Source organism: Littorina saxatilis, linkage group LG12 (genome assembly GCF_037325665.1).
Source record: "Littorina saxatilis isolate snail1 linkage group LG12, US_GU_Lsax_2.0, whole genome shotgun sequence".
Taxonomy (NCBI): domain Eukaryota; kingdom Metazoa; phylum Mollusca; class Gastropoda; order Littorinimorpha; family Littorinidae; genus Littorina; species Littorina saxatilis.
In genome coordinates, this window is record NC_090256.1 from 4,962,697 (window position 1) to 4,988,004 (window position 25,308).

At 39.8% G+C, this 25,308-nt stretch overlaps 2 protein-coding genes across 3 annotated transcripts in view; one reads left to right on the top strand and one right to left on the bottom strand.

Annotated features, from left to right (window-relative positions):
- The window catches only part of LOC138981109 (armadillo-like helical domain-containing protein 3), a 45,086-nt gene extending 37,236 nt beyond the window's left edge, over positions 1 to 7,850 (bottom strand). Inside the window, exons 1-8 of the mRNA XM_070353945.1 lie at positions 7,797 to 7,850; positions 7,159 to 7,303; positions 5,728 to 5,784; positions 4,550 to 4,615; positions 2,681 to 2,761; positions 2,170 to 2,277; positions 729 to 821; positions 95 to 169 (exon numbers count right to left, since the gene is read on the bottom strand). Of these exons, the coding sequence (XP_070210046.1) occupies positions 95 to 169; positions 729 to 821; positions 2,170 to 2,277; positions 2,681 to 2,761; positions 4,550 to 4,615; positions 5,728 to 5,784; positions 7,159 to 7,275 (597 nt within the window). The 5' untranslated portion in view covers positions 7,276 to 7,303; positions 7,797 to 7,850. The remainder of the gene's footprint in view (positions 1 to 94; positions 170 to 728; positions 822 to 2,169; positions 2,278 to 2,680; positions 2,762 to 4,549; positions 4,616 to 5,727; positions 5,785 to 7,158; positions 7,304 to 7,796) is intronic.
- A 135-nt stretch (positions 7,851 to 7,985) lies between these two features.
- On the top strand, positions 7,986 to 23,258 carry LOC138981111 (LRP2-binding protein-like). Of its 2 annotated transcripts, none has more exons than XM_070353946.1 (8): positions 7,986 to 8,085; positions 8,881 to 9,156; positions 9,741 to 9,854; positions 10,560 to 10,705; positions 12,170 to 12,330; positions 17,059 to 17,230; positions 19,733 to 19,898; positions 21,329 to 23,258. In XM_070353946.1, exons 2-8 carry the CDS (start codon positions 8,938 to 8,940, stop codon positions 21,392 to 21,394), a joined length of 1,044 nt encoding a protein of 347 aa, XP_070210047.1. In that variant the 5' UTR covers positions 7,986 to 8,085; positions 8,881 to 8,937; the 3' UTR covers positions 21,395 to 23,258. The 2 variants fall into 2 exon arrangements, with proteins under 2 accessions (XP_070210047.1, XP_070210048.1); XM_070353947.1 differs by lacking the exon at positions 7,986 to 8,085 and adding an exon at positions 8,090 to 8,170.
- Positions 23,259 to 25,308: the final 2,050 nt, after the last annotated feature.

The following is a 25,308-nucleotide window of genomic DNA, read 5'->3' on the forward strand; positions in this document are numbered from 1 at the left end:
TCCAAAGCAGTGATGATTGTAGCAATGTCAATCACTATATTCATACGCACTCATAGGCAAACATTGACCCTCGACAGAGACACAAAATGCATACCTGTACAACAGCCTCGAACACACTGTTCATCATGACGTATTCCAGAAGAGTATTCTGGCTGACATTATCTGTGGCCTGAAAATGAGGACAAGATATGTATAGAAACAAAAGCCCTAGTGTTCTTTGCGCATCCTTTATCATTACGGTCATACATTTGTTTTTCCTTAAAAGAATTTTAAAGTCAGCTGTTAACCAAATGGTTTACCTTTTGTAAATGTTCATATTAGCTGAAAAACTACTCTGTTTTCTTCTTTTAATTTTTATTTTTATTTGTATTATTCATTCCATCACAGCTTCTGTGAGTCCATGATTATTTTCATTACTGTATGTGTTTGACTTGACGATGTGCCTCGATCTCTCTGTCTGCAAACATGTGTGTATGCTTCTGTGTACAGGTGAATGTGTGAATGCCTGCATACTTGATTGCTTGCATTAAGGTGGGTACATGTTTGACTGTTTGTATTGTGCAAATTAACCTGTTTACATGGATGTGGAACAATACAATGTCATCATTATTACTTTGATAAGCAAGTCCTAATTTCATTTATTCTTCAATGCAGTTTGTTCACGGGTTTCAATCATTTTGCAAGAATAACATATGTTGTGTGCACAAAACAATGTATTGAATACTCACTGTGATCAAAATCAGCAGGAACTTTAAGGTGAGAAGTTTCAACCCAGAAGGATGATCCCCAGTCAAGAAGGCATTCAGACACTCCACCAAGGTCTGGAAATCAAAGCCTCAGTGTGTAACGTTTACTAGACACTCAGTACCGAAGGTATCAGCATCTATATTATTTTATACCAGTACAGCATTAATGGCATGTTGATAACAGTTACTCTGCAAGAAGCCACGTCTACCCCAACATGGTGTGCTGACTTCTTCTGATTCTTGTGCTTCCCTGACACTATTTCAATCCAAGCTCAAGGCTTGTTTTTTGTTGTAGTCAAAATGTCTACCACTTGTCATTAAAGGCATATGTACTCGATGACTATACACGCTAATTGCTTTACCAACAGCTGGAGACATGCTAAATTAAGTTCCCTGCAAAATATTGTGGTCTAGGACCCCTTCAATGTTGAGATATGTTAATTTTCATTTTGATCTGGATCGTCCTATTTATAGATTTGGCAACACATGTAACGTTGATGCAAGGGAGCTAACACCGCGGCTTTGTTGACATCCTCACTTTTTCAGAGGCTAGAACAAGCTGTAATGCATGTATTATGGTCCGCGCATGGTGACATATCGTCATTATATGGTCTTATGGTGCGTTTGACATCGATTATGGGCAAACTACACTTTGTAAACACGGGAGCGCGTACATATGCCTTTAAATACAGTCAAACCTCTATTTTACATTTACAACCTCCAAAAATCAACAACAACAAAAAAGGTCTTATAAAGGGGGGAGTCTTAAACAGAGGTAATTTCACAGATTTAATGAAGGGAAAATTGTGTGAAACAAGGTCTTAAAACAGTGGTGGTATTGAAGCAGACGGTCTTTAAACAGTGGTGGTATTGAAACAGACGGTCTTTAAACAGTGGTGGTATTAAAACAGACGGTCTTTAAACAGTGGTGGTATTGAAACAGACGGTCTTTAAACAGTGGTGGTTTTGAAACAGACGGTCTTTAAACAGTGGTATTGAAACAGACGGTCTTTAAACAGTGGTGGTTTTGAAACAGACTGTCTTTAAACAGTGGTGGTATTGAAACAGACGGTCTTTAAACAGTGGTGGTTTTGAAACAGACGGTCTTTAAACAGTGGTATTGAAACAGACGGTCTTTAAACAGTGGTGGTTTTGAAACAGACGGTCTTTAAACAGTGGTGGTATTGAAACAGATGGTCGTTAAACAGTGGTGGTATTGAAACAGACGGTCTTTAAACAGTGGTGGTATTGAAACAGACGGTCTTTAAACAGTGGTGGTATTGAAACAGACGGTCTTTAAGCAGTGGTGGTATTGAAACAGACGGTCATTAAACAGATTTTTTACTCTAGTCTAATAATTTTGTCTGCAGCATTTCAGGGGATTTCTTACCTCCCTCATAACACTATTTAACTTTTCTCTCACCTGCATCACAGTCTCTGCCGAGTCAAATCCCACTAACAGGTTGATGACATCAAAACCGCAACTGCCATGGCTCTTGCGAAATATCCCTCGCACCAGTGCACAGAGTGTCTGAATGAACAAAGATGCACATAAACATCCCTTTAAACTATTTTAATTAATTCAAAAAATTTAACATAAAAATCAAAGCTTTCTTGAGCCAATTTAATGATGAAAGTGTGCACATTACTGAATGTGCAGTAAATATTGTTTCTATAACGAATGAATGTTAGATGACAATCAATGTCACAAACAAGAACCCTACGGAAACTTAACAGCAGCTTAGTTTCTCAGTTCAGATGCATGACAAACTGAGCATGTGCTCGTATGCACAGGTTTACTTAACATGATAAGAAACATGAGAGGTTCTGCCTGGGTAGCGTTCTGATATTATTATCTTCTTCCACGTATCATCAAGTCATGCCTTTCAAAAATCTAAAGACAGTTTGTTTGTAGAGATAAAAACAAGAATTACCTGCATAGCATTAACAACTCGGATCGGATTCTCCTGCTTTAAACACTCTGTAGCACGGAAGAAAAGAAGGTTGAAGTTGTCCTGATGAAAGAAACATACACATGAGCTGCAAAATTTCAATCACACAGATTTTCAATGAAAGAACACACACAGACTAATCCTTAGTAATGCATTATACTGTTTAGGAACATCTTCATTTCGTTGAATTTATTAATTGAATATTGGTAGTGGTACCTTATTATTCTTCCACACTGTTATACAGTACAATATGTATCTAGCACTATAATTCTACAAATAACAAGTCGCGTAAGGCGAAAATACAATATTTAGTCAAGTAGCTGCCATTTTTCAGCAAGACCGTATACTCGTAGCATCGTCAGTCCACCGCTCATGGCAAAGGCAGTGAAATTGACAAGAAGAGCGGGGTAGTAGTTGCGCTAAGAAGGATAGCACGCTTTTCTGTACCTCTCTTTGTTTTAACTTTCTGAGCGTGTTTTTAATCCAAACATATCATATCTATATGTTTTTGGAATCAGGAACCGACAAGGAATAAGATGAAAGTGTTTTTAAATTGATTTGGACAATTTAATTTTGATAATAATTTTTATATATTTAATTTTCAGAGCTTGTTTTGAATCCGAATATAACATATTTATATGTTTTTGGAATCAGAAAATGATGGAGATTAAGATAAACGTAAATTTGGATCGTTTTATAAATTTTTATTTTTTTTTACAATTTTCCGATTTTTAATGACCAAAGTCATTAATTAATTTTTAAGCCACCAAGCTGAAATGCAATACCGAACCCCGGGCTTCGTCGAAGATTACTTGACCAAAATTTCAACCAATTTGGTTGAAAAATGAGGGCGTGACAGTGCCGCCTCAACTTTCACGAAAAGCCGGATATGACGTCATCAAAGACATTTATCAAAAAAATGAAAAAAACGTTCGGGCATTTCATACCCAGGAACTCTCATGTCAAATTTCGTAAAGATCGGTCCAGTAGTTTAGTCTGAATCGCTCTACACACACACACACACACACAGACAGACGCACATACACCATACCCTCGTTTCGATTCCCCCTCGATGTTAAAATATTTAGTCAAAACTTGACTAAATATAAAAATGGTTAACACACATACATTCACTCACACACATTGAAAAGATTGTGCTGAAAATCAATTACTGTGCCTCCAGATGCTTTTTGTTACACTAAGCAAGATGTACAGTGAAAACTGTCAAATACGGTCACTGGACTTAGCGGACACTCGCAGAATACGGACAGTCAGTCTCGGCACGGACTGCTTTACACTGTAAAACACCTGTACGTTACGGCCACCTCGGCATTACGGACGCGGACACGTATTTTGGGTCCACAATAAGTGTGTGCGGCCAGATCAAAGGCATTGTGATAGCTGGGTGGCCTTGTTAAAAGACACGACCTTCTTCCCAGGGGTCAATGACCCAGTTTTTGCCATGAGAGGTGGTTCCCCTGTCATATCTGAGAGAGGAAACACTTCCTGCATCGGGGTCAGTGACCGAGTTTAACAGAGTGGAAATCTGTGTGTGCGGCCAGATCAAAGGCAGGGCAGTACCTAGTAGCTGAAACATGCATTATCACAAGTTTTTAAACTTGTTTTACAACAGTCAATATTAAATGTTTCTCTATTTAATCTAAACAGCTTCTGTTTTTTTTTATAAATGTACATGTACATGTGCAGTACTCTCTCTCTCTCTCTCTCTCAACTTGACTTTGTCGCGTTTACTTGCACCTGTCTAAAAAGGACACCTGCAGAATAAGGACACTTTTGTCTGGTCCCAAGGGTGTCCTTATTTGACAGGTTTTACTGTACAACTGTACTCACCTTCATATTCACCAAGCCTTCTCCATTTAGCTTTTCAATCTCAGTTTCAAGAAAAGTTGTGTTCACCTGTGACAGGAGGAATGAAACAGTAATAATTTAACAATCTACAACACTGTTCCTACATTCAAACCGGCAAATATACAGTTACAACGCTTATTATGAACTTCTGGGGAAAGTTTTCATTTTTGGCATCACAAATTAACAAGTATTGTATGTAAGTTGAGAAGTTCAATTCAAACTTTGGCTGTTTCAGAATTCCATGTGGTACACTTTGTTCAACACAAAGTATAAATAACACGACTGTAGCAATAGCAGAGTTAAAAATAAATGGATTTCACTGAAATATATATAAGTTAAAGGGGGCTCACACGTTATGTGTGAAATACAACTTTTACAAGTGGAGAAATATGACCTGATTCTGTTCTCACATGCATTCTCCAATCGTGACTTTACTTTTAATAACATTCTTTCTCTGAGCGAGATGCATATTAGTCATGATGACTTGACAACACCGAGCGCATGAGAGAAACTGTGGAAACTGCAATTGCAATTATTCTGGAGGAGGGAGAGAACAAATAAAGAGGAAATGAAAGATAAAAAATGGGTGCTTCCATGGATTGCTAAGCAAGGTAACTTTAATATGAGGCTTATATCGCGCGTATTCCGTGGGTACAGTTCTAAGCGCAGGGATTGTTTTTGTTATGCAATTTATATTTATAGTGCAGGGATTTATTTATGCCGTGTGAGATGGAATTTTTTTACACAATACGTCACGCATTCACATCGGCCAGCAGATCGCAGCCATTTCGGAGCATATATCCTACTTTTCACGGCCTATTATTCCAAGTCACTTGGTGCAAGTAGCCAGCATATTCCGCCTAGAGCGATGAAAGTACTGTTGGGTCATTGAGTTTCTCCAGAAAAAGTAAATACAACAGTGTTCTATTCCAATTCGAGCTCCACTCCATAGACACCTCATTCTCTGAAAAAATCTCACTTTCAGTTTCACAGCCATTCTACGGTTTTAAAACTCTATTAGTGAGCCCCCCTTTACTAAGATAACATACGCAGCCTTCTCTCCTCACGGCAAACAACTCAGGAGCCCAAATTCTGGCCAAATTGCAATGCAATATAAGCAAGCGCGCACACACACACACACATCCAATTTTGAAACTTACTTTCAACAAGAAAAGTTCATCCCAAAAGTTGGGATTGCCATATGAAGGATCTTCTCCCTAAACAGAAGAAAACCATTTTGGTAAACCTGGTAATTGATGAAGGCATAAGTAATCCATTTTTTAAAAGTTATAACGGCAACCGTAAGATTTCTGAAGATAAAAAAAACCAGCCTTGTTTGTTGATTGCATGTTTGCTTGTTAAAGTTGTTTACCTGGTTGGGAATGAGTAAATTTCAGCATGGCCTCTATAATCATGTGCAATTTATAGTTATACTGTGTCAGGGTTTAACCTGGAAGAAAAAGGCGATGGGACTTTTGTCCCCCTCAACCAAATTCCGATGGGACAGTCGAAGGCAAGAAACGCCAAAGAGGCCTGTACGCGTTTTTGACCAAAGATGCAAAATGGTGCAATATATATGGTGCCAAATTAGCCCCTATTATCCATGTGTGTGTGTGTGTGTGTGTGTGTGTGTGTGTAATCAATGTCAAGTGTAAATTTTGTGGCGTAGTGGTAGGTAATCTCAATGCGCCCTTTGACGCACTGAAGGGAATTGTGATGGGACATTTTCAGATTTAATGCGCCTATTGGCGCAAGGTGCACTAGTAAATGAAACCCTGCTGTGTTAAAGATTCGAGGATGTATTACAAAGAGATTAAAAATGTACATGTATAAATGTCTGCATGTCTGTTTATACCTTATCTGTTGTAGCTGTGTTGGTGAATTTGAACTTTTAGTTCAGAACCTGACAAGCATAATGCACACGAGGTCAGCTAGAGTAGAGCTAGACTGTGACGAAAGAGTGCAGATGAAGGAGCTCTAGTTATTCTTAGGCAAAAAAAAAAAAATTGTCCTTTTCTGGTAACATGGCTAAAAACAATAGGGTCAGTAGGTAGGGATTTTTTTGATTTTTTTTTTTTTACCCCAAATGTAGACCAATAAAACTAACTTTAAAAATCGCGCAAAGAGACTGGATTCACTCTACATAGAGACAAGACACTCAACACATTTACAAATCGTCAGCGGACTTTCGTTTTCACACGTTTTTGTTGTTCATTTTCTCACCCTGTCCTTTACCACCAAAACAACAACAAAAAAATTTTGAGTTTGGAAAAAAAAAGTTTAGGGTCGGCGCCGAAATTTAGGGTCGGTCGGGTGACCAGAAACAGACAATTTTTTTTTTGTGCCTTATTGTTAATGTTATTTGAATCAGCTTAATTCACTTTTGTGTGCTTACTCTATACAGGGTTCATTATGTATTGCAACATCCCCACCCCCATTCTTTCTTTCTATTGTATGAAACAGCAGCTAGTGGCTAGGACAGAAAAAAACAACATATATTCAATATAATATTGACACTAATTGAGTATCTACCAAACACTTGATTTTATTTGTTTGTTTGTTTGCTGCTTGTTTTTGGTACAATACTCTACCTGGAAGAAAGCTTCATAGATCTGGACTATCTTTTCTTTCAGAGCCATTTTCTGGTTTGAAGCTTTTCTGAGTAGATGGGGCTTTTCTTTTCCTGGCTGTGGATCTGAAGTACTCATTGTTGCACCGTCTCACAGACTCACATTCCTGTCATTGAAAATGACATTGGATAAGAGCACGTTTTGTATCACAGAACTCTAAATTATCATTAATGGACAATTAATATGATGTAGTACGTAGTACGACAAAGTCTACATTTAGAACAATTTGAATTAAAGATATAACTGTTGGTACAACAAAGTCTACATTTTCATTATAGAACAAGATACTGTTGGTCTGATTTTGCTCTGGTACCACAAAGAAATGCCATTCGATATATGCAGTCATAGGATTAATTACGCTTCCACTGACTGCTAAGAGTATATATATATATATTGAAAAGCTATCAGTAGCAGACATGCTCAATGCTGGCACAGACATAATAAATGTGTTTATCATGACTGCATTATTTTACTGTCAATCTAAAACTGCTGTGTAACAAAAATCGAGTGAATCCAACCGTTTTAAAAATGTCCACTGTTTACACTTAAAGCTGTCTTACATGAATGATAAATCAATGCAATCAAATATAGAACATTACACAAAAATTCTGCGAAGTATCCACAAGCAGAAGTCATCTCGGAAACAGTACAGACGATCACTTCCGGTATACAGTTTCGCAGTTGGACGTGGTCTATTTTATGAATATCACATAATTAAAAAAAATGAACATACAGAGATACCAATATTGTACTTTTCAGTGAATTTATGATTACCTTCTCATATAGTTATAATATTTTTTGCGTAAATGAAAGTTAAGGATCAAAAGTAGTTATGGCAACCGAGAAGGCTTGCGAGGGGATGTAACTCTTAGAGCACATCCATCTCAGGTAAGTTGAATTATTAAAGACGCGTATGCAGTCAGTAAACGATGTTTTACCGCTTTTGAGATTTGAAAACAGCGACAAGAAACTCGTACGTGTGTTTGCTATTTTCCTTTTTTCTTTTGGTGAGGGGCTCCACAATGGAAGCAACTCAGAAGCCACGCATGAAGCTGGTCCACATGCATGCAGCACTGCAACAGTTTAAATCAAATTGCATGTTTACATCTTCAAAACCGCCTGATTATTTGCTGTTTATTATTACACTTCTTATGTGATGTCCGCTCGTTTTAAACTTGAACTTGAACTTGAACTTGAACTTGAACTTGCGATGTTTAAGGCCTTAGGCCTGTTCATCGATCCTGTCGAATAGTACTCCAATATCACTCTCTCTCTCTCTCTCTCTCTCTCTCTCTCTCTCTCTCTCTCTCTCTCTCTCTCTCTCTCTCTCTCTCTCTCTCTCTCTCTCTCTCTCTCTCTCTCTCTTTTACTTTGAGAACAATAGAATGATCCAAAACCATTTAGGGAGTGTATTTCAAACTTGACTAGATCAGAACTTAAATAAATGCAAGTGTTTATCACACAGGTAATATATTTATGCAAACATATCAGTTTTGCAACCAACAATTAGTACCCGTAGATCTTAACCAGCAATAAACCGATCTAGCCCAGGGTGAGGTTCACTGCCACACTGGATCTTAATTCTTTCAGCATGTGCATACAGGGCGCATTCGTTAGTATATACGTCTTAACAATAAGCATCTTATAATACCTATAATCTCTCTTTGTTTTCATCCCCACCAGGATAAAACTGCAGGTTGAAAGTGCAGTCAGGGTTCCATAAGGTCCCAACATCCCATCATGCAACTCACCAAAGATCTAGGTGCCGAGCGCATTCACTTCTACAAAGAGCAAAAGATTCTGAGCGACATTGCCCGGGAAGCCAGAGACCACGCTCGAGGTTATTCAACTCTCACAGAAGAAGCTCTGTTTGAAAAAGTAGAGGGAATCCTTGTGGAGAAAATTAAAAATGGGGACCAGAGAGCGTATTTCCAGCTGGGCTTGCTCTTCTTTGAACAGGTGTGGATTGAAATTATCACAATTGATCGATGTTGGTTTCGAGTGCCTATATCTGTCAGCCAGTCTGTCTGTCTGTCTGTTTTTGTGTGTCTGTCTGTCTGTCTGTGTCTGTTTTTCTTTGTCTGTCTGTCTGTTTTTTCTCTGTCTGTCTGCCTGCCTGCCTGCCTGTCTGTCTGTCTGTCTGTCTCTGTCTGTCTGTCTGTCTGTCTGTTTGCATCTCTGTCTCTCTCTGTCTCTCTGTCTCTCTCTGTCTCTGTCTCTCTCTCTCTCTCTCTCTCTCTCTCTCTCTCTCTCTCTCTCTCTCTCTCCCCCCTACGTCTATGTCTGTTTGTTTTTCCCTGTCACTCGCTCTCTCTGTACAAATATATTCATTTTTAATGCCTTTCAGCCAGATTTATTTGTTATTTAGCATAGTACGTGGTCATAGGCAGCATTTTCCTTCACATGTAAAATTCCATGATAAGACCTATTATCTGTTCTAAGCTCTATACTATAGAAGTTAATGTTTGTCTTTCAGCAGCATGAGTATTTTGACATTGTCAGTGCTTTCCATGATTTGACCTGTCTCGTTCCTTCTTCCACAGGGAGATTTTTCAAAAGCTCGCATTTACTTCATGCGCTCGAAGGATTTTGACTTCCAGTCATTGTATCAGCTGAGCGTCATGATGTACGATGGAATAGGAGGTGTACAAAACACAGTAAGTTGACAGCCATGTATTGGGTAGCAAGCTTCAAATCAAATCAAATTAAATCAAATCAAATTAACTTTATTATCTCACATGGAGAAATCGCAGTGGTGTTGCATGTAACGTGAAGTCAAACAAAACACTACAACATTAATATAATATTTAAATATATGTACTAATTAATAACATTGCTCTCAACTAAACACCTCTCTGCATACATATCTCTCGCTGTTAAGATTTAAGACAGATATGTAAAAGAGTCATTCACAAAAAAAGCCATCCAATTCCGTTTGAAAATCACAAACTACTACATTGGAAAGATAGCAGTAGATATTATATGTATACTCAATTTAAAAAAAAGAGAGAGAAACTCGTTAGTACTGCATGACAAGCAACAAGACAGTCGCAATTAGGTTTCTAAGAATAAGATCTGAACATTATATATAGTTTTATGATTTTATCATGAATTAATGTATGTGATTATATTTGTTTTTTTAATTAGTTTGGACCCTAACCAGGAAAATACAAAAAGTATGGGTTTATGCATTTCCGTTTTTAAAAATTCCACACCGTGTCAAGATTTCAGAGCTGAAAATATGCTTTAATTTATGGATGCAGCTTTTTTTCTTTTGTGTGTGTGTGTCTGCTCTTGAGACTTTCTTAATACAGTGTGTAGCTGTCAATGCTTTACCTAGCATATTTTTTTCTTTCTTTCAGGAAGAAGCCGTGGAGCTCATGATGAAGTTGTCAAATTCTCCTTCAAGACATTCAAAACATTTGCTCTCTGCTGTGAGATACAACATCGGAAGGTCATACTTCCAGGGATATGGTGTCAAACGTCAATCTGACAGTGAAGCCGAAAGGTTTGTTGCAGTTTAACCTTCTGCAGAAACTTTAACTGCTTTTGATTTTGATTTTTTTTGTATAATGATCGAGCTTGGGTTTAGTGCATTGACATTTTTTTTCTGTCTTGTTGCAAACACACACACACACACACACACACACACACACACACACACACACACACACACACACACACACACACACACACACACACACACACACACACACACACACACTCACATTCACACTCTCACTCACTTATATTTGTATATGCATCAAACACACGTGGTTGAATTGAACGCAGTCCACCAGCCTGAAAGAAATAACTTTCCAACCAGTTTGCCACTTCACCTCTCTGATCTCTTCAGTCAAAGTTATCATCTTCTTAAAAACTTGTTATGATGACTGTGTGCACGCATGTCAATAAGTTCACAGTGAAAGTCTCAGGGCTTGGAAACATCAATACACGCATGCAGGGAAAAGGAAACAAGTCGCGTAAGGCGAAAATACAACATTTAGTCAAGTAGCTGTCGAACTCACAGAATGAAACTGAACGCAATGCAACGCAGCAAGACCGTATACTCGTAGCATCGTCAGTCCACCGCTCATGGCAAAGGCAGTGAAATTGACAAGAAGAGCGGGGTAGTAGTTGCGCTGAGAAGGATAGCACGCTTTTCTGTACCTCTCTTCGTTTTAACTTTCTGAGCGTGTTTTCAATCCAAACATATCATATCTATATGTTTTTGGAATCAGGAACCGACAAGGAATAAGATGAAAGTGTTTTTAAATTGATTTCGAAAATTTAATTTTGATCATCATTTTTATATTTTTAATTTTCAGAGCTTGTTTTTAATCCAAATATAACATATTTATATGTTTTTGGAATCAGAAAATGACGGAGAATAAGATGAATGTAAATTTGGATCGTTTTATAAAAAAAATAATTTTGTTACAATTTTCAGATTTTTAATGACCAAAGTCATTAATTAATTTTTAAGCCACCAAGCTGAAATGCAATACCGAAGTCCGGGCTTCGTCGGAGATTACTTGACCAAAATTTCAACCAATTTGGTTGAAAAATGAGAGCGTGACAGTGCCGCCTCAACTTTCACGAAAAGCCGGATATGACGTCATCAAAGACATTTATCAAAAAAATTGAAAAAAACGTGTGAGGATATCATACCCAGGAACTCTCATGTCAATTTTCATAAAGATCGGTCCAGTAGTTTAGTCTGAATCGCTATACACACACACACAGACAGACAGACACACACACATACACCACGACCCTCGTCTCGATTCCCCCCTCTATGTTAAAACATTTAGTCAAAACTTGACTAAATGTAAAAAAGGGGCCGTATATACTGTATGGCAGCTTGCTTTCCCCAGTGAGAAAACAACTTGAATGTCCATGAGGGTAACCTCACAGGTTTATATGAAATCTTATTCTTATGATTATCCTCATCCTTGTCTTCCTCTTCAAGGTGGTGGCTGTTGGCTGCGGATGATGGTAACCCATTGGGAAGCATCAAGGCACAGGGCACACTGGGATTGTTCTATTCTCGGTCAGGCGGCACAGTCGAGCTTAACAAAGCATTCTTCTGGCACTCAGAAGCTTGCGGCAATGGCAATTTGGAATCTCAAGGTTGGCTGAAGATTAAATGAATTTGAATTTTAGGAAAAAAGTAAATGATATAGTCATGCCCTTTTTGGCTCACGTAAGTGTAGCCTATGCGATCGTAACTTTGTCTGTCTGTGCGTCCGTGCGTATGTGCGTGCGTGCGTGCGTGCGTGCGTGCGTGCGTGCGTGCGTGCGTGCGTGTGTATGTCTGTGGTAGAAACTCTAACATTTGAAGACGTCACATTACATTGACGTCACATTATGACGTAAGAGGGTTAGACGTCACGCGAAGGAAGTACTGAAAGTCTCGGTCATTATTATTTTGAGCGGGCCGAGACTAGTTGGCAGTCGTGTCCCTGTAAGTAGGCTACGTGCAGACAGACAGATCTAGATCTAGTGTCTCGCTTTCTTGCACAGTTTCACCTATGCTCTTTCTGTGTGTGTGTGTGTGTGTGTGTGTGTGTGTGTGTGTGTGTGTGTGTGTGTGTGTGTGTGTGTGTGTGTGTGTGTGTGACGGAGTGATTGAGTTTGTGTTACTGTTTGTCGATTTCTTACGTGAGCCTTGATGGCTTCGCCTCTTAATTGTTTCTGTTGAGATCATGTTAATCTTATTGTGAATGGATGGAGTGGAAGGGGTGGAGTGATCAGGAATCATTCGATAGATACGCCAAGTCAGGGGTTGCAGTAACGTGACTTTTATTTTAACATGTACCAGGAGGCAATGTCTGATGACATAATATAAGTACATGACATAACAAGTGTAAACGCACCATTCATACCAATGCATCCAAACCATACAACATTCCAGTAAACATTAATTACCATGAAAAGGAAGGGGGGGGGAAGCGATGGGGAGACAGGGGTAATCCATTATTACATTAGACCACTGAGGACACGTCACACATGCAAGCGTGACTAGGGCCGATAACTTCAGGGTATATTACTCTATAAAGCTACTAAAGGGAGGTTACTCCAGCGCCACACAGCGAGCAAAGCGTTACACTGCGACAAAACAAAGACCTCTCTGCTGGCGGGAAACACAAAACTGACGCTATGACGTCACTACAAACGCCTGTCAAAATGGCTGACACACATACGTACACACCATAGCATCTATATCTATATACGGCTTGTGTGTGTCTGTCTGTGTGTTCACGATTCACGGCCAAAGTTCTCGATGGATCTGCTTCAAATTTGGTGGGCATATTCAGGTAGACCCCGGACACAATCGTGGAAAATTTTCAACACGTGCGTGCTCTCAGCGCGCAGCGCTGAACCGATTTTGGTTTTTCTGTACATCCATTCCCAGTAACTCTTCCTTATCTTCTCCAGTGTTTTGCACGTTTATCTCCCTTCCTTCGTACGGTGCGCCGGCAAAGCTGGCGTACACCTGGCAAAGCCGGGTCCCCGGCGAAGCCGGGTATTCGGCTCTACTTCTTCCCGGCGAAGCGGGTATTCATCTATAGTCAATCATACGTGAAGAAAATGTCTTTTTTACCTGATCCAAACGAGTTGAATTTTAGTCTCAAAATGCACCAGATTGCACAGATTTTAATGTACCATTTTAAAAAATTCGAACCCCCCTAAAATAAAGGGATTTCCTCTTTTTTCATCACAAGAGAGTCCCGGCCCGGGCTCCCCTGATTATTGGAAGTAAGATTGTTGTATGAAGTAACAATTAAAGCTTTAGTGTCTGTGTTTTAGTCAAGATCTTAGCCAACTTTGATTGGTAAACTGACACCTACAGCTGGGTGTACTTTTGAGTTCAAAGCTAATTAAGTTCTTGTTTTGGTATGTGGGGTACCGGTCCTTAATGTTTTAGTGCTGTTGATCTTGTATTTCAAGCAGCATAGGACTCCATGCACACAGAGCAAGTCGTCTTGCAGGTTCAGAAGTATTACTGCTTATACTTGCATGTTGATCAACTTGAAAGTGATCTCAAATGTACTGTTATTAACATTATTTCTCTGCAACCTTTTTTTTCAAACACTATACAGACATATTTCGTAGAATGTTCACTTTTACATAAACTATAGACTTTAAAGATGCGGTTTCATTTTGAGTGTGGTTGTTTCACTGTGATATTTTTTTTCTCACATGCCAGAGTATATAGGGTTCACAAAAGTAGAGGTGCAACCAAATATGTGACCCTCCACCACGGGATGAGTCGCATCACCTTTGCATGATTTTCATATTTTTACATTTTCCTAAAGAGTTTTTTATGCTCTATCCAGTGGTGAAACCCGTTTTAGAAAAGAGCGAAAACTGTTGGAGTTATACGCCTGTGACTAAGGTGACCCTCACACTGTTACCAGACACTCCCTGGACTTATATTAAGCCTAGCGCAAAACCGCGCGAGGTGACATGCGACTCATTTTGTGGTGGAGGGTCACATATGTTGACATGATCCTTATATTTGTTCCGGGCTTTCTGAGGTATAATTATTCATGCCCTTTCAATTAGCTACTTCCCTTTATGCTTACACAGTAAAATCAAGATTTCAAAGAACACTTGTCATGTTTGTTTGTTTTTTACTGCACAGTTCATCACCTTTTTCTTCTGTCTTTTTTATTGGATTTTTTCCATTGTCATCTTGTATACTACGTTTCTCCCTTAATCGTCTTTATGTGCATATACTCTTGATTCTACAATGGCGGGGCAGTTGATGCCTCATTCAAACTGGTGCATGTTCAGATTTATTTACAGTTGATTACAAAAAAATACTTTACTCACGTTAACACAAAGGTTTTTAACTATACTCACATGCAGTCACAATTGTTCTTCTGCTTATACAATAATTTAATGCCATACATATTCTTGTTTGTTTGTTTGTTCGTTCATGGGCTGAAACTCCCACGGCTTTTACGTGTATGACCGTTTTTACCCCGCCATTTAGGCAGCCATACGCCGCTTTCGGAGGAAGCATGCTGGGTATTTTCGTGTTTCTATAACCCACCGAACTCTGACATATGGATTACAGGATCTTTTTCGTGCGCACTTGGTCTTGTGCTTGCGTGTATACACGGGGGTGTTCGGACACCGAGGAGAGTCTGCACAGAGAGTTGATTCTGAGAAATAAATCTCTCGCCGAACGTGGGGACGAACTCACGCTGACAGTGGCCAACTGGATACAAATCCAGCGCGCTACCGACTATGATAACTATGTACAGCAGATAACTCTTGATAACTATGAACAACAGATAACTCTTGATAACTATGTACAACAGATAACTCTTGATAACTATGTACAGCACAACCCTCTTTCAAGACCCTTAAAGAACCAGACGAAAATCAGGTCTTCAAAGGGAGGAAACTGGTCAATTTACAGACCATGTACAGACAAATTGTAAAAACAGTATGGTTCTTAAAAATGGAGGGTTGGGGGGGGGGGGGGGAGAACGTTGTGTCTTAAAAGGGGGGCTTCCATTGCATAAAAACTTTATATGCAATGGAACCTCCCTTTTAAGACACCCCCTCTATAAGAAAGACTCAGCAAGAAAGACTCAGCAAGAAAGGGTTCTCCTATATGTTGTGTATTTTCAGTAACTGTAAAACAGCACTTATTTAGTCAGTGACCGTTGACCAGCAAAATATGTGAGAATAAAACAATTTCTTTAGCAGCTCTTGCTAGTGGGAATTGAAAAGCAAGAACTAAACTCAGGTTAGTTATTGGAATGATCATAACACTCCAATCAGAAACAGAACAAAACATTCATCCATTATCTCAACCTAGCGGTCTTTGAAACAAGAAGCCTTTCTTCTTCTTCTTTTTACATTTCGTCTAGTTTTGACTAAATGTTTTAACATTGAGGGGGAATCGAGATGAGGGTCGTGGTGTTTGTGTGTGTGTATGTGTGTGTGTGTGTGTGTGTGTATACGTGAAAAAACTACTGGACCGGTAACGATCTTCATGAAACTTCACATGAGAGTTCATGGGTATGATATCCCTAGACTTATTCTTCATTTTTTGGATAGATGCCTTTGATGACGACATATCCGGCTTTTAATGATTGTTGCGGCGGCATGTCATGCTCTCATTTTTCAACCAAATAAATTGAAATTTTGGTCAAGCAATCTTTGACTCAGTCCGGACCATGGGATTGCATTTCAGCTCGGAAGCTTAAAAATGAGTTAATTAGTTTGCTCATTAAAGTTTTCATTAAAATCGATTTTTCACAAACAAATTTAAAATTGATTGCATCGAATTCTTCATAAATAAATTCTAAATCTAAAAATATATATATATAATATACAAATGTCATGTTTACTCTTAAAATGTGATCACAATTAATGAAAATAGGTGTGTTTGTAAAATTAATCCAAAAATAATTTCATCTTATTCTTTATCATTTCCTGATTCCAAAAACATATAGATATAATATGTTGTATTCAAAACAAGCTCAGAAATGTAAAAAGAATACAGCAAAGCGCGCTTTCCTGCTTACCGCAATACACTACTATATTGCTCTATATACTGACTCAACTTGTCAATTTCACTTCGTGTTGCATGGAAAAAGTGAGTGCTTGCCGCGGGGATTGGTGAAAATGTTTTGTCTTGGTAAAAAAAAATGCAGAACGTTCAGTTTCATTCTGCGAGTTTAACAGATTGACTAAATGTTGTAATTTCGCCTTATGCGACTTGTTTACATTTAGTCAAGTTTTGATTTTATCTTATTTTGGAATGATAGCAGTCTGTTTTAGATCTGTCACATGGGGGTTACAGCTTGCATGCATTATGTGACATGTTTTCAGGAGCTCTGGGTGTGATGTACTTATACGGCGTTGGCGTGAAGGCGGACAGTGATGCTGCCTACATCTGTCTGAGAGACGCATCTGACAGGGGCAATGTCTACGCCATGGGTAACCTGATCTCACTATTCTACCAGCGCAAGCTCTACACCAAGGCTGCTGATCTTGCCAGCAAGTATGTGTCTGTATGTGTGTGTTTGTGTGTGTGTGCGTGTGTTTGTAATTGTGTGTGCGTGTGTGTGTGTGCAGGGGCGGAGCAGTTAATTAAGCCCGAGGGAAGGGGGGGGGGGGTTACAACCTGGGGTCCAGGGGTTGGTAGAGGTTGGGTACCGGGGTGTTGGGGTATGCATGTGTGTTAGTCAAGTGTGTGTGGTATGTGTGTGTGTGTTAGTCAAGTGTGTGTGGTATGTGTGTGTGTTAGTCAAGTGTGTGTAGTATGTGTGTGTGTTAGTCAAGTGTGTGTGGTATATTGTGTGTGTGTTAGTCAAGTGTATGTGGTATGTGTGTGTGTTAGTCAAGTGTGTGTGGTATGTGTGTGTGTTAAGTGTGTGTGGTATGTGTGTGTGTTAGTCAAGTGTGTGTGGTATACATGTGTGTGTGTTAGTCAAGTGTGTGTGGTATCTGTGTGTGTTAAGTGTGTGTGGTATGTTTGTGTGTTAGTCAAGTATGTATGGTATGTGTGTGTATTAGTCAAGTGTGTGTGGTATGTGTGTGTGTGTTAGTCAAGTGTGTGTGGTATGTGTGTGTTAGTCAAGTGTGTGTAGTATGTGTGTGTGTTAGTCAAGTGTGTGTGGTATGTGTGTGTGTTAGTCAAGTGTGTGTGGTATGTGTGTGTGTTAGTCAAGTGTGTGTGGTATGTGTGTGTGTTAGTCAAGTGTGTGGGGTATGTGTGTGTGTTAGTCAAGTGTGTGTGGTATGTGTGTGTTAGTCAAGTGTGTGTGGTATGTGTGTGTGTTAGTCAAGTGTGTGTGTTAGTCAAGTGTGTGGGGTATGTGTGTGTGTTAGTCAAGTGTGTGTGGTATGTGTGTGTGTTAGTCAAGTGTGTGTGGTATGTGTGTGTTAGTCAAGTGTGTGTGGTATGTGTGTGTTAGTCAAGTGTGTGTGGTATGTGTGTGTGTTAGTCAAGTGTGTGTGGCATGTGTGTGTGTTAGTCAAGTGTGTGTGGTATGTGTGTGTGTTAGTCAAGTGTGTGTGGTATGTGTGTGCATTAGTCAAGTGTGTGTAGTATGTGTGTGTGTTAGTCAAGTGTGTGTGGTATGTGTGTGTTAGTCAAGTGTGTGTGGTATGTGTGTGTGTTAGTCAAGTGTGTGTGGTATGTGTGTGTGTTAGTCAAGTGTGTGTGGTATGTGTGTGTGTTAGTCAAGTGTGTGTGGTATGTGTGTGTTAGTCAAGTGTGTGTGGTATGTGTGTGTGTTAGTCAAGTGTGTGTGGTATGTGTGTGTGTTAGTCAAGTGTGTGTGGTATGTGTGTGTTAGTCAAGTGTGTGTGATATGTTTGTGTTAGTCAAGTGTGTGTGATATGTGTGTGTTAGTCAAGTGTGTGTGATATGTGTGTGTTAGTCAAGTGTGTGTGGTATGTGTGTGTGTTAGTCAAGTGTGTGTGGTATGTGTGTTAGTCAAGTGTGTGTGGTATGTGTGTGTGTTAGTCAAGTGTGTGTGGTATGTGTGTGTTAGTCAAGTGTGTGTGGTATGTGTGTGTTAGTCAAGTGTGTGTGGTATGTGTGTGTTAGTCAAGTGTGTGTGGTATGTGTGTGTTAGTCAAGTGTGTGTGGTATGTGTGTGTGTTAGTCAAGTGTGTGTGGTATGTGTGTGTGTTAGTCAATTGTGTGTGGTATGTGTGGGTTGATTGTTATGTGTGTGTCGGTTTGCATTTCTGTGTACATGTATTTGCCTGCTTGCTTGTGTGCGTGCATGTGCAATGGAGACAATGAAATACCAAGGGAGAACATATTTCCTTTTTGATTGGTAGCTCGACTATTGTATTCTCAGAATTGAATGGTTCATCTTTACACAGCACATGTAGTGTAGGATAAGTATATTAGCTATGGCATATTGTTTTTTATTTACTCATGTGTGTGTAAAGGTTAAGTCAGTGCATACAATATGAGCTGTCTGAAACTGTACACTAAATAAATATATATATAATGGAAAATCAAGTGTTCACTTTCTCTCTTTCTCTCTCTTGCTCTCTTTAAAGATTATATCCTGGTTTTAGGCAATGTGCATGCAAGCACAGCTAGGTGAAAATGAAACTGATACTGAAAACCGTAGATCAGTTTATAATGGATTGGTGTGGGGAAACTGATCTGACATCATATCCCAGGCAACATTATTTTTGTTTTGTTTTCCTTGCTCCTCTTTTAATTTCTGAGTACTTTGAACAAACATAGAATTCCCAGGGAGACTATGAAATCAGTTACACTTGATTGAAATCTTCCTTTTCTGAGTGGCTTGTTAGATGCATGAGTACAGGCATGTGTGTGTGGGGTGGGGGGGGGGGGGAGCGTAGGGTGAAAGGTCAAGGCTTTGTATTTCAGTTTTAGGAGTTGTTTTTTTTTTAAAGCTGTTAAAGCTTTACTTAATTACAGTACACCATTCTTATCTCAACCAATGTGACAGCTTAATTCATGCAGCTCGGATAACCATATACAATTGTTCCATGAACCTGTGTGCTTCAGAGTAGCAGTACTGAACGACATTGATCTCATCGCCCGAGAGACCGACTGCCTCCCAGGTTACATTTCGAAAGGCGTCAGCATGGCCTGCTTTTTCTTCGCACGCTGTCTCTACCGCGGGCTAGGCGTGAAGCAAGACCCAATGCGGGCCAAAGAGTTTTACTCCAGGGTATGCAGGAAGTTTGTCTTCTTTTCTATTTTCTGTTGGGCTTGAGGATATACAGTGGAACCGACCCCATTTTACGACCTCCAAAAATCTGAGAAAATCAGGTCTTAAAAAGGAGGGAGTCTTAAAATGGGGGTAATTTTACAGATGTTAAGAACAGAAGGTCTGAGAAAACAAGGTCTTAAAAAGGAGGGAGTCTTAAAATGGGGGTAAATTTACAGAAGTTATGAACAGAAAGTCAGAAAATCAGGTCTTAAAAAGGAGGGAGTCTTAAAATGGAGGGTCTTGAAAGGCGGGTCCCACTGTACAGTAATATCTGTGGTATCAGGCCCCTTGGATGAGATCTGAGAGGGCACCTGTTAACAACAGAACCTTACTGGTGTCTCTTTGTCCATTATCTTGATTAAGAGATTAAGATATATATATTTGTTGTGAACGGCCTATGATACATAATATAGTGACAGTGATCGAAGGGTTGGCCCGATGGATTATGTTTTATTGCATGTACTCCTGTAGCAAATTACTTGGACTGTACGTATAGGACCGTCATTATATATAAGATGATCATCTGCTGATTTGAGCCCTTAAATAATGTAACTAATCTTATTTTCTGTGATTTTATGTTCGTAAAGTCTGTAAGTTTACATCCCCAAATTGAAGTCTTTCTTCTCTTCATTTTTGAGTGAATTCCACCATGTCAATCAATATGAGGCTTATATCGCGCGTATTCCGTGGGTACAGTTCTAAGCCCAGGGATTTTTTTTTTTTTTTTTTTTTTTTTTGGCAATTTATATCGCGCACATATTCAAGGCGCAGGGATTTATTGATGCCGTGTGAGATGGAATTTTTTTACACAATACATCACGCATTCACATCGGCCAGCAGATCGCAGCCTTTTCGGCGCATATCCTACTTTTCACGGCCTATTATTCCAAGTCACACGGGTATTTTGGTGGACATTTTTATCTATGCCTATACAATTTTGCCAGGAAAGACCCTTTTGTCAATTGTGGGATCTTTAACGTGCACACCCCAATGTAGTGTACACGAAGGGACTTCGGTTTTTCGTCTCATCCGAAAGACTAGCACTTGAACCCACCACCTAGGTTAGGAAAGGGGGGAGAAAATTGCAAACGCCCTGACCCAGGGTCGAACTCGCAACCTCGCAACCTCTCGCTTCCGAGCGCAAGTGCGTTACCACTCGGCCACCCAGCCCATGTGATACCTTTATACATGTATAAAAATGAAGTCTTTTTGCTTAATATAAGTCACTGGGTTTGCGGTTTGGCAGGCTCAGCTGGTCGGGTGGTTAAATGGGATGTTTGTTTGTTTGTTATTTTGTGTTTGAAAATAGAAAATTAGGATTCTTGTGAGCCTGGGAAGAAAATATACCATACACAATGTCATCACATTCATTTTTCTGTCTTTTGCAGAGCTACCGATTTGATTCAGATGTCTGCGCCAGACTTCAGAATCTCACTCAGCATGGTGTTATCTAGTGCAATCTAAGTCATCGTCCCTTTTCTTTCATGTTATCTAGCTCAAGATTTGCCTCTGACATGTAGTCTAGTATTCATATCCGGTCTTGAACACAAACAGGATACACAATTACAAATATGTGTGAAACAGGATGGTTGTGTGGAGAAACAACAAGGTCGTTGTGTAGGCTATGGTGTGAAACAACAAGGTTGTTGTGTAGGCTACGGTGTGAAACAACAAGGTCGTTGTGTAGGCTATGGTGTGAAACAACAAGGTTGTTGTGTAGGCTACGGTGTGAAACAACAAGGTCATTGTGTAGGCTATGTTGTGAAACAACAAGGTCATTGTGTAGGCTATGGTGAGAAACAGGAAATCGGGATGACTCATATACTTTAATTTTTCACCTGTCCTAGCTGAATTCAACCAAGTTGCTGTTCGAGTACCTAGTAAAATGCTAGCTGATTTAAAAGTAGTAGCACCTCTTTTTATGCAAGGCAAAGGGGTTATGGGCTGCTTGAGGAGTTATATACTTTGTTTTCATTGGCTCTATGATGTGTCCTGCATTTTTGTGCCTGAAGAAGCAATAGCAGGCATGCAGACGGGCTGGTTTTCAGAGTGTCCTTAGGAATTATTTGTTGCTGACAAGATATTAAAGCTAAGAAAGTGTCACAAACGCATCCCTGCATTTGACTAGAGCTCTCTAAAAAAAATAGCTGCAAACACATTGAAGAGATGTTCATACGTATTTTAAAGGGAGAGAATCAAGCAGCAATGGACAGTTTGGGCAATGGCTGTACATGTACCACATGTTATTATTTATCACACCGGTATCATATTTCATAGTTATCGTTTATATGACTTGCTTTTCAACTCTTTTTTACTGTTGAAGTCCAACAATGCTGACTCCACAGAAGTTGGTGAGCCATTGTTGTTTTCACAAGATTTGAGTTATTTTTGACACTTGCATTTTGTTTTCTATGTGCTCATTTTGATTTGTGGTGCCTCTGGTTGTATTAGCACGTGTGTGTGTGTGTGTGTGTCTGTCTGTGTCTGTCTGTGTCTGTGTCTGTGTCTGTGGGTGGGTGGGTGTGGGTGGGTGGGCGTGTGTTGCATGATTTTGCATCTCTGCATTATGTTAATACACCGGCGGCATATGGTTAATTGTCTATGGAAAAATGTTGAACAAGGGGAGTTTTTCATGAAGCATGGTAAGCCATGTTTACGTTAATGAAAATGTCGATTTTCCTTCCCACTATTGTACCCATGAGCTTATATCATCGATGAAGATTCTTTGTCTTAATTGTGGCAAATCGGTTTATGTTGCTCATCCCAGACTGATTTTCGATAATAAACTCCCTGGAAAATTGAAGGTTTCAAGTGTCAAATTTGTGAACCTTTAAAAAATATTAATTTGTTAACTACATGTATAACCAAAACATGAACATAAGTACATCCACAATGAGGGGATTCTACCGTAGGCTTGTGACAGGTACCACAATATTAGCTGGTATATGGAAAACGGTGTTGTACATTTTTCTCATTGTCCTTTGCCAATCTATGCGGTGTGATCCTGTTATAACATAATGATCACTTCTTGGCTCAATTCCAAAGAATAGTCTTGTGCCTCACAGTGAATGAAAGATTTATACATTATAAGTTCCAAAGACTATATCCATAGTGCTCAAAAATAAACTTGTTTCATGTACATGAAGATTTACAAGAAGGAGAACATATGATCATATTACACACCAGTGTGTGTGCTTGACATTGTGTGAAGAATGTGTTCCTTTACTTTGTTCCCTGGTGTTTTCTAGCTGTAGCACATACTGTTATGACGTGTTTTACTTTTAGTGAAATAATTTAATAATAGAAAAGAAAGCTTGATGACCGTGCTGACTCTTGTTTGTGGCCTTAGGCTGTGGGGATGTAAAAGTATACTGTGGATTTCTCTGTCTGTACTCTCTCTCTCTTTCTGTCTCTCTCTTTTTCTGTCTCTCGCTCTCTCTCCCTCTAGCTCTCTTTCTGTCTCTCTCTCTTTCTCTGTCTCTGTCTCTCTCTCTCTCTCTCTCTCCCTTTCTCTGTCTCTGTCTCTCGCTCTCTCTCTCTCTCTCTCTCTCTCTCTCTCTCCCTTTCTCTGTCTCTCTGTCTCTCGGTCTCTCGCTCTTTCTCTCTCTCTCCCTCTCTCTCTCTCTCTCTCTCTCTCTCTCTCTCTCTCTCTCTCTCTCTCTCTCTCTCTCTCTCTCATTATATTCTTTCACCCCGTCGAGACAAAATATCACGCGATACCATGGATGGACGGAGCTGTAACGTATATTTGGCATGACCAAAGTAAAGAGAATTTGTCAAGGGATGTGGAAACAAATCATTGGAAATTCACCATGGTCAACCCAAGCCTAGAAGTTGTAGAACTATATTTTGTTTCAGTCTTGGCAAGGCCAGTTTTGTCCAGTTCCGGAAAAGACGTCATGAATTCATTCACCCTGCCGGCCGAGACGAAAAAAACAATTCCATAGATGAAAACGTATAAGCTTATTATCCCGTGACGAATAAAAGCTAAATTTTGTTTTGAAATGTCTTCACAACGTACAGATAACTTATAACGACATAATCGCCTTCACAAGACAGGAAAAACGCACACTTTGTTTATCGTCTGCTACAAATCTAGTCTTGTTGGTTGACGGAGAGAATAAAGCTTCAATCGTACGGCTTCATCAACAGGAATAAATGCTCAATCCGCTGTCAGTTCGCAACTGAACCTTGTTTTGTTTCTTTAACTTTTTGGTTAACATTGAAACGGCAATCCAAAAGAGTGTTTCAGCTGTTTCAAGACACAGGCTTAGCTCCTTTGACGTCATTTACTTTTGTTGATTCGGAATTTTCCGTCTGTTCCTAGCTTGTCAGTGATGACCCAGGGCCGGATCTGGGGGGGGGGGGGGGGGGGGGGGTTCCTGGGTTCCGGACCCCCCCCCCCCCCCCCCCCTGGCCATCCAATGTACCTCTCAGAGAGAAAAAAAGTGGACATTTTAAGCTCTTCCCCCAACTCCCTCAGTTTATTTGGTCTTCCAAAACTATTTCAAATTATGAACAACATCAAGTCGACAACGGCCTGCCCTCCCCGTTATAAGTCCATCATCATAGTAATATTCAAAGTAAAGAGTCCTGTCAGACTTATTTACAAAGCATATATGTCTTTGGGATTATTCCACTGAACCACTATGGTAAATGAATATATGAAGTATTTTGTTACTGTTGAAAATGTGTAATTTTGATTCCCAATTGCAAGGAAAGACCAAAAAATGACCTCACAAATGCAAAATTTTCTCGACTTCTGGGAGGCTTTGCCACCCAGACCCCCCAGCGGGGCGTTGCCCCTGCACCCCACCAGGGCCTGGGCGGCCTCTGGACCCCTGCCTTCAGTTGGACCCCCCCCCCCCCCCCCCCCCCTCAAACGAACTTGGTCCGGCCCTGAGACCTGACGTGAGTAAGCTTACCCAAAACGTCTTTGTTCTCTATTCACATTGCAGCTGTGAAATAATCAGTCTTGTGTCTCGGTCGTGTAGGTACAGAGTTTGCTTCTGCAATCATTGTGTTCGCGTTGATGACGGCTTCATAAGACAAATCAGCGAATCTATCGTGAGGAAGACGTTTATGTACAAAGTCACCGAACCCAACCCATTTTTGTGTGCATTTTTCTGAAGAATAAACTGCATGTGGTTCAGTAATTTCATCCGTTTAATGCTTGTCGAAACGAGCCATAAGGCTTTGTAGAATAAAAGATTTCACGCATTGCTTGGCCATCTGATCACAGATGAGGTCGCAGTTTGTAGGTTGAATCTATGAATCGGCCAGAGATAGATCTGCATTTCTGGTACGACCTTCCAGATTATCAACAGCGAGTTCATGGTCGGAATCAAGAGGTCAAATTTGCGTGGCT

Excerpts from the sequence above, each read along its gene's own strand:
- LOC138981111 (XM_070353946.1), top strand. The coding sequence starts at position 8,938 with ATGCAACTCACCAAAGATCTAGGTGCCGAGCGCATTCACTTCTACAAA. Across the intron at positions 10,706-12,169 it reads TCTGACAGTGAAGCCGAAAG|GTGGTGGCTGTTGGCTGCGG; the intron begins GTTTGTTGCAGT and ends TTCCTCTTCAAG. Across the intron at positions 17,231-19,732 it reads GCTGCTGATCTTGCCAGCAA|AGTAGCAGTACTGAACGACA; the intron begins GTATGTGTCTGT and ends TGTGTGCTTCAG.